A 15479-nucleotide genomic window follows, 5' to 3' on the forward strand; every position below is an offset into this window, starting at 1 on the left:
TCATCCATGAACCACGACATCATCCATGAACCACGGCATCATCCATGAACCACGACATCATCCATGAACCACGACATCATCCATGAACCACGACATCATCCATGAACCACAGTATCATCCATGAACCACGACATCATCCATGAACCACGACATCATCCATGAACCACGGCATCATCCATGAACCACAGTATCATCCATGAACCACGACATCATCCATGAACCACAGTATCATCCATGAACCATGACATCATCCATGAACCACAGTATCATCCATGAACCACGGTATCATCCATGAACCACAGTATCATCCATGAACCACGGCATCATCCATGAACCACAGTATCATCCATGAACCACAGTATCATCCATGAACCACAGTATCATCCATGAACCACGGTATCATCCATGAACCACGACATCATCCATGAACCACTGTATCATCCATGAACCACGACATCATCCATGAACCACAGTATCATCCATGAACCACAGTATCATCCATGAACCACGACATCATCCATGAACCACTGTATCATCCATGAACCACGACATCATCCATGAACCACAGTATCATCCATGAACCACTGTATCATCCATGAACCATGACATCATCCATGAACCACAGTATCATCCATGAACCACTGTATCATCCATGAACCATGACATCATCCATGAACCACAGTATCATCCATGAACCACGGTATCATCCATGAACCACGGCATCATCCATGAACCACAGTATCATCCATGAACCACAGTATCATCCATGAACCACGGTATCATCCATGAACCACGACATCATCCATGAACCACTGTATCATCCATGAACCACAGTATCATCCATGAACCACAGTATCATCCATGAACCACAGTATCATCCATGAACCACGGTATCATCCATGAACCACGACATCATCCATGAACCACTGTATCATCCATGAACCACGACATCATCCATGAACCACGACATCATCCATGAACCAAAGTATCATCCATGAACCACAGTATCATCCATGAACCACGGCATCATCCAGGAACCAAAGTATCATCCATGAACCACAGTATCATCCATGAACCACGGCATCATCCATGAACCACAGTATCATCCATGAACCACAGTATCATCCATGAACCACAGTATCATCCATGAACCACAGTATCATCCATGAACCACGACATCATCCATGAACCACGGTATCTTCCATGAACCACGGTATCATCCATGAACCACGGTATCATCCATGAACCACAGTATCATCCATGAACCACTGTATCATCCATGAACCACTGTGTCATCCATGAACCACGACATCATCCATGAACCACTGTATCATCCATGAACCACTGTGTCATCCATGAACCACGACATCATCCATCAACCACAGTATCATCCATGAACCACTGTATCATCCATGAACCACTGTATCATCCATGAACCACTGTATCATCCATGAACCACGACATCATCCATGAACCACTGTATCATCCATGAACCACTGTATCATCCATGAACCATGACATCATCCATGAACCACTGTATCATCTATGAACCACTGTATCATCCATGAACCATGACATCATCCATCAACCACAGTATCATCCATGAACCACTGTATCATCCATGAACCACAGTATCATCCATGAACCACGGCATCATCCATGAACCACTGTATCATCCATGAACCACTGTATCATCCATGAACCATGACATCATCCATGAACCACTGTATCATCTATGAACCACTGTATCATCCATGAACCATGACATCATCCATCAACCACAGTATCATCCATGAACCACTGTATCATCCATGAACCACAGTATCATCCATGAACCACGGTATCATCCATGAACCACGGTATCATCCATGAACCACAGTATCATCCATGAACCACGGTATCATGCATGAACCACGGTATCATCCATGAACCACAGTATCATCCATGAACCACGGCATCATCCATGAACCACGGTATCATCCATGAACCACGGTATCATGCATGAACCACGGTATCATCCATGAACCACAGTATCATCCATGAACCACGGCATCATCCATGAACCACAGTATCATCCATGAACCACAGTATCATCCATGAACCACGGTATCATGCATGAACCACAGTATCATCCATGAACCACGGTATCATGCATGAACCACAGTATCATCCATGAACCATGGTATCATGCATGAACCACGGTATCATCCATGAACCATGGTATCATGCATGAACCACGGTATCATCCATGAACCATGGTATCATCCATGCCAGGCTCAGGAGGGTTCTACAGCCAAACACCAGACTTCCATGGGGTCAGGTACTGAGGCACTAGCAGGGGTAAACCGTGAGCAGAAATGTACAGAAAAAGAAAATCCAATAATTAGCTGTAACTGTGATAAAATCTTCTTTGTGAATCTAAAACTAAATATGTGAGAGAATAAACTAGAATGATTCTGTTTAAATCCTGTTCATCTGGTTGAATTAAACGTTTTATCTTTAAAGTGTAGAGGAAGTTTGAGGAACTGCGATATCTATATTTATAATATTCATTCATTTACAGCCCATTATCCTTGGTTTGTTGAGAGAACCCTTCAATCTTAAAAATGCCCACAGAAGCAGCCGCTCACAGATAAATCTGTCCAGAACAAGATCCCAGTGGGGAACATTCCCTCCACCATAGATCTGCCTCTGTGTCCCAGCTTTTTTGGTCAGCTGTGTCTGTTAAAAATCAATCTCTTTCTGGTTTGTAGGCGTCGATATCTTGCAGTTGTGCTGCTCCTCTCTCAGGCTCTGGGCGTCTCTAGCCTCTAGCTTTGTGTTGCTGCTTTTACCGATGTTTGGAGATCCAGCAGAGGAGAGCTGGTCCAGTTTAGACTCCAGCGCCACCTTATGGTCCGTTAATACAACACTAGGTTCATGTCTACATTTGTCTACAGACGTCCTGATTTAACCCTTAAAGCACCAAAGTTGCAAAATTAGGACGAGCAACATTGCTGAATTAAACTGGCTCTAGCTGCAAACATGGTGCCTAATGTTGTTACGACTTTACACCAGGAGATGGCGGACATGAGTAACTTCAATCTCAGCAGCATTTGTGGGTGTGTTTCTATTCAAAGTTTTGGAGGGAAAGAGGTTTGAAAGACCCAACCCCGGTAGAGGAGACAAGGAAGCCATAGGTGAGACTGACGGTGCGTCTGTGAGCACCGACAGCGCGTCCATGCGCCATGATAGTCCACAAGCAGCACATACCTTTGCCTCACCGTGGCCGAGGAGGGAGGGGACATGGTGGGGGTATCGGGGTGGTCAAAACACTGTGAATAGTGACGGGGATAGGGAATGAAAAACACTGTGGAGATAGGGGCAGCCATGTTAGAAGCCTTAAAAGGGGCGCTTGATTTGTTTTCTCCGTTTTACCCACAGTTGGAGGATTTACATTGAAGTTAGAAATGAGGTTACTAGTTTAGTTTATTTATAACAGCTATACCGTAAAATCTCCTGAGGGAGGAGCCACAGACCTTCAGTCATCCTGAACCAGCTGCGATCAGAGCTGATCTGGCTCCAGTGATTGGTTAAAAAGATGAGTTAAAACTTAAAGAGTCAACTTTAAAATATAGAAACATGAATGAAAATTACATTAAAAACTCAACACTATCGTGAACGTTTAATCTCATTTATGAGGAAATCAGACGGCCAACAGCTCTAGTCAAGCTTAACTCTATTTCCCATGAACCAAATCAGTTCCTCATTACCGCTAGAACAAATATAAACCAGACCCACACATTACTGGTAAATATCTGACTTATTATTAACCCATAAAATAAGAGGAAAGGAAGAAACGTCGACTGCAGCATGAGAAATACTCTCTAAATATCAGACCAGAACTCACAGGAGCAGAAAAGACTGAAGATCTACGCTCACCTCCAACAGTCCTGGAGCAGTGAGACCAGGTCCTTTACTTATGCTGGAGACTAAAAGCATCTGGGTTTGACATCCAAAGATTTCAGCGTTTATTTCCAGGTATCTACCTCTGGATCTGACACACACCTTAGGAGATAGCACCTTTGTTTGACCCCGCCCATTTCTCATGAGAGCAACAGCACTGGAACATGTGACTGACATGGACTAAAGAACAGAGGCTACACCAGAGGATGCTAACCACTCATTAGCAAGAAGAACAGGAAGACCAGGCTGGAGAAATCCTGGGACAAAGTTTTACGGACTGATGAGACAGATGAACCTTTACCAAAGTGATGGAAAGACTAAAGTCTGGAGAAAGAAAGGATCTGCTCATGATCCCAAACACACAAGCTCATCTATGAGACACCGTGGAGGTAGTGTCATGGCTTGGGCTCGCATGTCTTCTTCTGGGACGGCTCATTAATCTTCATTGATGATGGAACCCATGATGGCAGCAGAAACATGAACTCTACAGAAACATTTAGTCTGCCAAATTTAAGAACGATGCAACCAAACTGATGGGAGATCCTTCATCACGCAGAGAAATAATGACCCAAAACACACTGGCAAAGCAAGAAAGGAGTTCATCAGGGGAAAGAAGTGAAAGGTTTTAGGCCCCGCCCACACAGAGACCAAAACGATATATTGCTGTTACGTTTTGAAAAAGTTTTCCATAAAGACAGGATCATTTCAGGAAATATCTGCGTAAGCACAGCGCCACTGAAAACGACTGAAAACGCTGGAGTGCATACACCAAGCCTGTACGTGGCAGAAATGCACCAAAACAGAAGGAGAAGAAAAACTGACACAAACTTTCCTCTAGTTGTCCTTCTGGTTGTTCTTGGATTTAAGAACATCTGGTGTGTGAAACCTGCTGTATATGTGTGGGAGACAAACTGGTTCATCTAAGTTGCATTGACACATTTCTGAGGTCAAAGTTTGAAAGAATAATGTTTCAGATTAAGACATAAAAGAGCCACAGATTCTCACAGAAGAGCCACAGATCCTCACAGAAGAGCCACAGATCCTCACAGAAGAGCCACAGATCCTCACAGAAGAGCCACAGATCCTCACAGAAGAGCCACAGATCCTCACAGAGGAGCCACAGATCCTCACAGAAGAGCCACATGTGGCTCCAGAGCCAGGCGTTGAGTATTACTGTTAATGAGCATTTTATCTGCTAAAGAGGAGACTGAAGGGAGAAATCCCCCCAAAACAAACAACAGCTGACAGAGGCTGCAATGAAAGCCTGAAAAAGCACCACAGAAGAAGAATGCTAAAGTTTGTTGATGTCAGTGGGTCACAGGATCGATGCAGTTACTGCAAGAAAAGGAACTAAACATGAAGTCTGATTCACTTTAATCTGTTTAAAGTCGAACTGTTCCAGTACTTTTGGTGTTCGGTTACAAATGAAGCAATCTCCTGAGGTGTGTATCAGATCCAGATGTTAACACCTGGAAATAAAAGCTGAATGTTGATCTCCTGTCTCATAAACATCTTTGGATGTCAAACATAATTGTTTTTAGTTTCATTTCAGCAGCAGAAGAAGAAACGGCATGGATCCTTTTCCTGCTCACAAGCATGATGTCGTTTTTAACCACATCACACGACTTCGACTTTCAGCTGGAAATGTGCCGCTAAACGCATCACTTCCTGTGCAGCAGGATGGGAGTAAACACACTCTCACATTAACACACACAGGTTAAAAACACACCACACACACACACACACATTAACACACACCCTGAGACTGTCTCTGAGTTCAGGCAGAAAGTTCAGTATGACAGGAAGACGGCGTGTTTGAACTCCACGACCATAGAAGTACCAGCGCTTTAGAACAGGGCCTGTATTTATGAGAGAGCAGCTGGTAAACTCCTGCAAGTGTCAACATTACATTAAAACTTCCATAAATGTTGCTGAAATTAAAACAATTCAGAAATTCAGCAGATCACCTGGTACCACAGACAGGCCTCTCAGACCAGCAGGGGTCCCGGACCTAACTGATCCGGCCTGCGTGGTCAAACCCCTCTGAAAATGGGATCAGAACCTGAAGTGCCCTCTAAACAGTTGAGAATCCTGATAAAGTGCCCTCTAAACAGTTGAGAATCCTGATAAAGTGCCCTCTAAACAGTTGAGAATCCTGATAAAGTGCCCTCTCAACAGCTGATAATCCTGATAAAGTGCCCTCTATACAGCTGATAATCCTGATAAAGTGCCCTCTAAACAGTAAATAATCCTAATAAAGTGCCCTCTCAACAGCTGATAATCCTGATAAAGTGCCCTCTCAACAGCTGATAATCCTGATAAAGTGCCCTCTATACAGCTGATAATCCTGATAAAGTGCCCTCTATACAGCTGATAATCCTGATAAAGTGCCCTCTATACAGCTGATAATCCTGATAAAGTGCCCTCTAAACAGTAAATAATCCTAATAAAGTGCCCTCTCAACAGCTGATAATCCTGATAAGGTGCCCTCTAAACAGCTGATAATCCTGATAAAGTGCCCTCTATACAGCTGATAATCCTGATAAAGTGCCCTCTAAACAGCTGAGAATCCTGATAAAGTGCCCTCTGAACAGTGGTAATCCTGATAAAGTGCCCTCTAAACAGTAGATAATCCTCAGAAAGTGCCCTCTAAACAGTAGATAATCCTGATAAAGTGCCCTCTAAATAGCTGATAACCCTTATAAAGTGCCCTCTCAACAGCTGATAATCCTGATAAAGTGCCCTCTAAACAGTTGAGAATCCTGATAAATTGCCCTCTAAATAGCTGATACTCCTAATAAAGTGCCCTCTCAACAGCTGATAATCCTGATAAAGTGCCTTCTAAACAGTAGATAATCCTCATAAAGTGCCCTCTAAACAGCTGATAATCCTCATAAAGTGCCCTTTCAACAGCTGATAATCCTGATAAAGTGCCCTCTAAACAGTAAATAATCCTAATAAAGTGCCCTCTCAACAGCTGATAATCCTGATAAAGTGCCCTCTATACAGCTGATAATCCTGATAAAGTGCCCTCTATACAGCTGATAATCCTGATAAAGTGCCCTCTATACAGCTGATAATCCTGATAAAGTGCCCTCTAAACAGTAAATAATCCTAATAAAGTGCCCTCTCAACAGCTGATAATCCTGATAAGGTGCCCTCTAAACAGCTGATAATCCTGATAAAGTGCCCTCTATACAGCTGATAATCCTGATAAAGTGCCCTCTAAACAGCTGAGAATCCTGATAAAGTGCCCTCTAAACAGTGGTAATCCTGATAAAGTGCCCTCTAAACAGTAGATAATCCTCAGAAAGTGCCCTCTAAACAGTTGATAATCCTGATAAAGTGCCCTCTAAATAGCTGATAACCCTTATAAAGTGCCCTCTCAACAGCTGATAATCCTGATAAAGTGCCCTCTAAACAGTTGAGAATCCTGATAAAGTGCCCTCTAAACAGTAGATAATCCTCATAAAGTGCCCTCTAAACAGCTGATAATCCTCATAAAGTGCCCTTTCAACAGCTGATAATCCTGATGAAGTGCCCTCTAAACAGCTGAGAATCCTGATAAAGTGCCCTCTCAACAGCTGATAATCCTGATAAAGTGCCCTCTATACAGCTGATAATCCTGATAAAGTGCCCTCTAAACAGCTGAGAATCCTGATAAAGTGCCCTCTCAACAGCTGATAATCCTGATAAAGTGCCCTCTAAACAGCTGATAATCCTGATAAAGTGCCCTCTAAACAGTAAATAATCCTAATAAAGTGCCCTCTAAACAGCTGATAATCCTGATAAAGTGCCCTCTAAACAGTTGATAATCCTAATAAAGTGCCCTCTAAACAGGAGAGAATCCTGATAAAGTGCCCTCTAAACAGTAGATAATCCTGACAAAGTGCCCTCTCAACAGCTGATAATCCTGATAAAGTGCCCTCTAAACAGCTGATAATCCTGATCAAGTGCCCTCTATACAGCTGATAATCCTGATAAAGTGCCCTCTAAACAGTCGACAATCCTGATAAAGTGCCCTCTAAACAGTAGATAATCCTGATAAAGTGCCCCCTAAACAGTAGATAATCCTCATAAAGTGTCCTCTAAACAGTAGATAAACCTGATAAAGTGCCCTCTAAATAGCTGATAATCCTAATAAAGTGCCTTCTAAACAGTGGATAATCCTGACAAAGTGCCCTCTAAACATCTGAGAATCCTGATAAAGTGCCCTCTAAACAGTAGACAATCCTGATGAAGTGCCCTCTAGACAGCTGATAATCCTTATGAAGTGCCCTCTAAACAGTAGATAATCCTCATAAAGTGCCCTCTAAACAGTTGAGAATCATGATAAAGTGCCCTCTAAACAGTAGATAATCCTGATAAAGTGCTCTCTAAACAGAAGATAATCCTACTAAAGTGCCCTCTAAACAGTAGACAATCCTGATAAAGTGCCCTCTAAACAGTTGAGAATCCTGATAAAGTGCCCTCTAAACAGTTGAGAATCCTGATAAAGTGCCCTCTAAAAAGTTGAGAATCCTGATAAAGTGCCCTCTAAACAGCTGATAATCCTGATGAAGTGCCCTCTAAACAGTAGATAATCCTCATAAAGTGCCCTCTTAACAGTAAATAATCCTAATAAAGTGCCCTCTAAACAGCTGATAATCCTGATAAAGTGCCCTCTATACAACTGATAATCCTGATAAAGTGCCCTCTAAACAGTTGAGAATCCTGATAAAGTGCCCTCTAAACAGTGGATAATCCTGATAAAGTGCCCTCTAAACAGCTGATAATCCTGATGAAGTGCCCTCTAAACAGTAGATAATCCTCATAAAGTGCCCTCTAAACAGTTGAGAATCCTGATAAAGTGCCCTCTAAACAGTGGATAATCCTGATAAAGTGCCCTCTAAACAGCTGATAATCCTGATAAAGTGCTCTCTAAACAGTAGATAATCCTACTAAAGTGCCCTCTAAACAGTAGACAATCCTGATAAAGTGCCCTCTAAACAGTTGAGAATCCTGATAAAGTGCCCTCTAAAAAGTTGAGAATCCTGATAAAGTGCCCTCTAAACAGCTGATAATCCTGATGAAGTGCCCTCTAAACAGTAGATAATCCTCATAAAGTGCCCTCTAAACAGTAGATAATGCTCATAAAGTGCCCTCTAAACAGTAAATAATCCTAATAAGGTGCCCTCTAAACAGCTGATAATCCTGATAAAGTGCCCTCTATACAGCTGATAATCCTGATAAAGTGCCCTCTAAACAGTTGAGAATCCTGATAAAGTGCCCTCTAAACAGTGGATAATCCTGATAAAGTGCCCTCTAAACAGCTGATAATCCTGATGAAGTGCCCTCTAAACAGTAGATAATCCTCAGAAAGTGCCCTCTATACAGTAGATAATCCTGATAAAGTGCCCTCTAAATAGCTGATAATCCTGATGAAGTGCCCTCTAAACAGTGGAGAATCCTGATAAAGTGTTCTCTAAACAGTGGATAAACCTGATAAAGTGCCCTCTAAACAGTTGAAAATCCTGATAATGTGCCCTCTAAACAGTTGAGAATCATGATAAAGTGCCCTCTATACAGCTGATAATCCTGATAAAGTGCCCTTTAACCAGTAGACAATCTGATAAAGTGCCCTCTAAACAGTAGACAATCCTGATGAAGTGCCCTCTAAACAGTAGATAATCCTCAGAAAGTGCCCTCTAAACAGTAGATAATCCTGATAAAGTGCCCTCTAAATAGCTGATAATCCTGATAAAGTGCCCTCTATACAGCTGATAATCCTGATAAAGTGCCCTCTAAACAGTTGAGAATCCTGATAAAGTGCCCTCTAAACAGTGGATAATCCTCATAAAGTGCCCTCTAAACAGCTGATAATCCTGATGAAGTGCCCTCTAAACAGTAGATAATCCTCAGAAAGTGCCCTCTATACAGTAGATAATCCTGATAAAGTGCCCTCTAAATAGCTGATAATCCTGATGAAGTGCCCTCTAAACAGTGGAGAATCCTGATAAAGTGTTCTCTAAACAGTGGATAAACCTGATAAAGTGCCCTCTAAACAGTTGAAATCCTGATAATGTGCCCTCTAAACAGTTGAGAATCATGATAAAGTGCCCTCTCAACAGCTGATAATCCTGATAAAGTGCCCTCTAAACAGTAGACAATCCTGACAAAGTGCCCTCTAAACAGTAGACAATCCTGATAAAGTGCCCTCTAAACAGTAGACAATCCTGATAAAGTGCCCTCTACACAGTGGATAATCCTAAATAAATGCCCTCTAAACAGAGTATGATCCTAATAAAGTGTCATCTAAACAGTGGATAATCCTGATAAAGTGCCCCCCTATTGATAATCCTAATAAGTTCTCTCTACACCGTAGAAACCCCTGATAAACTATCCTCTAAACAGTTCATAATCCTGATAAAGTGCCCTCTAAAAGGTGCATATCCAATAATAGAGAAATTTAAATTAACTTCCACAAAGTCTTTTTCACTGATATCCTCCCTGTGTATCTGGGTGAAATTAAGAATTAAAACACTGATAAACAGTCGATAGTTGCATAGCTGATAAATCCTCAGCCATTCCAGGTGTAGTAGGTCTGATCAAAAGTGTTCAATCTAAACCAGAATGTCCGGCTGTTTCACTATAAATGTATTATTGTTTTGTGCTCTGGTGTCCACAGCATACAGCAGTTTCCCATTAGTTTCAGCCCCGCCCCTCAACAGCCTGACTCCGCCTCTGTGTTCAGAGATCAGTGGAGGACTAAGAAATTTTAGGGCTCGAGGCATGGAGCATCATTTTATGTCATACTAATTTTAAATAAGAAAAACATTTACAACCCAGCCTCCTCCTTTATAGACTAAAGCTTCACCTCCTCCACCCCAGCCTCCTCCTTTATAGACTAAAGCTCCACCTCCTCCACCCCAGCCTCCTCCTTTATAGACTAAAGCTTCACCTCCTCCACCCCAGCCTCCTCCTTTATAGACTAAAGCTTCACCTCCTCCACCCCAGCCTCCTCCTTTATAGACTAAAGCTCCACCTCCTCCACCCCAGCCTCCTCCTTTATAGACTAAAGCTCCACCTCCTCCACCCCAGCCTCCTCCTTTATAGACTAAAGCTTCACCTCCTCCACCCCAGCCTCCTCCTTTATAGACTAAAGCTTCACCTCCTCCACCCCAGCCTCCTCCTTTATAGACTAAAGCTTCACCTCCTCCACCCCAGCCTCCTCCTTTATAGACTAAAGCTTCACCTCCTCCACCCCAGCCTCCTCCTTTATAGACTAAAGCTTGTTGCTCCCTCATATTCAGATTCATGCTACTGTAGATTAGAGCTAATTTTAACTGTATTCAGTAAACATTTTCATTGATGGATCTCTCCATATGGGGTTTCTAGCAGCGCTCCCTGGAAGGTCAGAGTTGCTGACTAACCCAAGGAGAATCTCTCTGCTAAGTAAAACTGCAGATCCATTTAACAGACAATGGTCAAATGTGTGAGGAGAGAGCTACACACTGAAGTGAAACTTTTGCAAACTATTCTGGAAAAAAAATATGACTTACTATTGCATGATGTGTAGAGAATAACATCTTTGTCTCAAAACATGTATTAACCTGGTATTTAGACACGTTTCAGGTCAGGAATTTAAATTTGGATTAATTTTCCAGCCCTAGAATTCAGACACCTATGTTCACTCATCCTCTTTGTGCAGAAAAAAAACACAAATTAATACCACAATTTCAGTCTGAATGCAGGAAATCAATGGATAAAGCCTTCATTCCTGATGGGACCAATGACAATTGCAGATTTTAAAAATATCCCATCCACTGACCATGAGGTGGTGCAGAAGAAAAACAAAAATCACAGACCTGACCTTTAACCCTCAGGCATCACTAGGGACGTTTTTGTCCATTTGGGCACGTTTTTCCTCTTTCTCTGCTCACCATTCTGGCTGTTAGTGCGTACTGTCTCATTTTTTATGACAAAGTGTCTTTCTTGGCAAATTTTCAAATTCATTTTTCAATGTCTCTGACAGGTCAGAGGAACACTGAGAAATTAGTTTACTCCCTTTAAAGCTATTAAGGACAAAAATGTCCACTTCCAAAAAACTGCTATAAAAACTGAACAGATTCATATTTTTTCTGCTTTTTTGCATAAATCTCTTAAACAACTTCAGCTGTGCTCAAAACTACCAAACAATCATTTAGAAGATTTTAACCCTTTAAAGTCAAGGTTGTTTTTTATGAAAAAAGTGAAAAAAAGTGTGAAATCTTCCTTTAACCAGATGTTGGATGTCTGGAGCATTATTTCTAAATCCAGCGTGGATATTTCAATGATTAGCCAAAATATTGACTTTGATGCATTTTTAGTTTTTGTGTAGCATCTGATTTAAAATTTACTACCCTTTGGAGTCATTAAGGACAAAAACGTCCACTTCCAAAAACAGCAATAAAAATAGTAAACATTCATTTTTTTTCTGCCTTTTTGGTCAAATCTTTTGATCAACTTCGGTTCTGATCAAAATAATCAATTACTGAATAATTTTCAGGATTTTAACCCTTTAAATGCCACTTTGATTACAGGATGGACATATTGTTTTTCTAAAAAAAAAAAACAGACAAAACAGTAATTATTTTCCATTATTTTAACTAATGTTGGGGTGGGGGGTGTTTATTAAATCAGTGCTGGATATGTCCAACATTAGCCAAAATATTGACTTAAGCGCATTTTTAGTTTTTTGTGTCTGATTTAAAAATACTACCCTTTCAGGTCATTAAGGACAAAAACGTCCCATTGACTCCCATTCAAACCACACTTTTTGATCTCATAGCCATTGCTCAATACCATCATGCATTCTGTAATGTTATGGTGTCATTTTTGAGAAAATGGACGCTTTTGTCCTGAACAGTAGAACTGCCAATGAGTAAAATTTACCCGAGGCTGTTCTTCAATCCTATCTTTCTTGATGTGGATATAGTTTAAAACACAGTAAGTCTTTGACTTTTCCTTTAAGTTTGTTTTATTGCACCTGGTGTCATAAAAAAATCTTTGCTTAAACCAAATTTTATTTAAGGACATTTATATCTAGAGCCACCATGCAGATAAGAGAGCCCTGATTTTCCCCCGCCAATAAATAGACAGCACCAAAGAAATACCTTCTCTGTTTTGCATCAATGCCTAATCAAAAGTCGTGAATCTCCATCATGGATACAAGAGAGGACAAAAATACATTCACCACTAATAAATGACAAAGGATAATCTCAGTGCTTTTAATGTAGAAGAATCCCGTGATGGGGAAGTTTCAGGATTAGCAACCAGTCTGAAGATGATTTTCTATGTGACGGATCATCTTCCAACAGTGATTTTGTTCTCTTTCTCTGGTTCAGTGTCAGTGGTTCATTAATAATCCTTGATCAGTGCAATTTATGAAAATCAAGTCACTTTATTAACAGGTCAGTTTCACCCACTGGCTGTTTTAGGTATATAGAGATTCATGGCTGTTCTAGTGTTGATGTTAATGAGGGTAGTACATTTTAAATCAGATGCTACACTAAAACTAAAAATGCATCAAAGTCAATATCTTGGCTAATCACTGACATGTCCACGCTGGATTTAGAAATAATGCCCCAGCCATCCAACATTTAGATTAAGGAAGATTTCACACTTTTTCACTTTTTTCATAAAAAACTACATTGACTTTAAATAATCAAACCGGCATTTAAAGGGTTAAAATCCTCAAAATGATTGAATGTTTGGTAGTTTTGAGCACAGCTGAAGTTGTTTAAGAGATTTATGCAAAAAAAGCAGAAAAAATATGAATCTGTTCAGTTTTTATAGCAGTTTTTTGGAAGTGGACGTTTTTGTCCTTAATAGCTTTAAAGGGCGTAAATTAAAGAAAAACCATAGCATTATTTAAAAATGATAAGGGGAATAAGTTTTATTTCTGGTTATCAAATTACAAGTCTGACCTAAAAACATCATGAAGACATTGTGATATTATCACGATCATCATCTATCATTAAAAAATCAGAAGCTGTTTTCCCCGTGTTGCCCACCCCTACCTTCATGCGTACTACTGTAGTTTTCTAGTCACAGGCTGACTCCAGTTATTCAGCTATTCTGACGCTGTTTGAGAGTATATGGCATTCTTTCAAGTCAAAGTTTCCTCAGAATTTAGTTGATAAGGAGCTCCATGAGCCTTTGCCAACTAGTGAAGCTCAACCAGAACTTTTCATTCTGCAGCCAGCAGAGTCTGAGAAATCAGCACCTTAGTTTGACTGCATTCAGAGGAAACTTTGTTCACAGTAGAAAGTTTGAGCCTGTTTTCTTTGTTTGCAGGATAAAATCACCTCCATAAATGTTTCAGGAGATTAATGTGGACCAGGCACTGAGACCTGAGCTGGTGGTGAACTAAGACATCCTGACTCAGGGATCCTGACAGTTCTGGAGTTCCTCTGCAACTTTCTGGTCACTAAGATGAAAAGTTCTCGTACCTGAAGCTCTCTTTCCCTGGCCCTGGTATCAAACAGGACTCAGAGTTCGACTAAAGCGTGCTGAAGTTTGAAATTTGCCCACATGAGAGCGTTTGAATGAGGAGGAGGTTCAGGAGGAGGAGACTCACCTCCTGCAGAAGATCTTGAGCCCGGTGAAGGTCCGGCTGTGGTGGCAGCGGGCTGCAGGGGCGGATGAGGGCAGCTCGGCGTTGGGGGGCGGGGGGGACGCCGTGGACGTGGAGGAGGAGGAAGAGGAGGCCGCAGAGGTGGAAGTGAAGGTCCCCGTCTCCCCTCCATCCTGCGTCTCCTCCTCAGGCGGCGGATCCATGACCTGGGCTCTGCAGGGAGGTCAGCGTGGAGACATCCTGACAGCGTCCACTCAGAGCGTCTCTGCTTCAGCTCGCACCAGGAAGAAGCAGCATTCACGACAAAGAGGAGGAGGAGGAGGAGGAAGAGGGGGTGCACCAGGAGGAGCTGCTCGTCTCTAACTTCCTTCCTTCCTTCTCCTAACCCTCCCAGCAGCCGGAGGAAGCCTCTCTCCTCCTCATGCCCTCTTCTTCCTCCTCTCAGCTCACGCTCACACTCAATCCAGGAAGTTTGAAGTCAAACACAAAGAAGGACTGACTCCTTCTCCTCCTCCTCTCTGCTGACCTGTTGCTCCTCCTCCTCTCCTTCTTCTCCCTCTTCTTCTCCTTCCTCTTCTCCTTCCTCTACTTTTCTGTCTCTCTTGGATTGCTGTAGCTCTCTGCCTGCCCTGCTCTCTCTGTCCTCTTTACTTTTATCTCAGCTCTGTGGCTCTCCCTCTCTTTTTCCTTTGTCCCGCCCACCCACGGCTCTCCCCGCTCTGGTTGGCCTAGAGAGTGAGAGGTGAGCGCTTTGCCACCTGCTGGAGCTTCTGGGGCCGTGCAGCTGCTAAAAAAAGAGGAGGAAATGAACTCATTTTCTCCTCTCTGGAGCTGAGAGTAGTATGGAAGCCCGTTGACACCACTGAGAGAGGAAATACAGCCGAAATATGAAAGATGGGGATTTCAAACAGTCATAAATATGAGAGAGAGAGTCTGA

At 42.0% G+C, this 15479-nt stretch overlaps 1 protein-coding gene across 1 annotated transcript in view; it reads right to left on the bottom strand.

The window, feature by feature from the left end:
* The window catches only part of dgkzb (diacylglycerol kinase, zeta b), a 92148-nt gene extending 76969 nt beyond the window's left edge, over positions 1 to 15179 (bottom strand). The window contains exon 1 of the mRNA XM_041795987.1: positions 14546 to 15179. Within this exon, the coding sequence (XP_041651921.1) occupies positions 14546 to 14745 (200 nt within the window). The 5' untranslated portion in view covers positions 14746 to 15179. The remainder of the gene's footprint in view (positions 1 to 14545) is intronic.
* Between the last annotated feature and the right edge of the window lie 300 nt (positions 15180 to 15479).

The sequence above is a fragment of the Cheilinus undulatus genome, linkage group 9 (assembly GCF_018320785.1).
Source record: "Cheilinus undulatus linkage group 9, ASM1832078v1, whole genome shotgun sequence".
Lineage (NCBI taxonomy): Eukaryota > Metazoa > Chordata > Actinopteri > Labriformes > Labridae > Cheilinus > Cheilinus undulatus.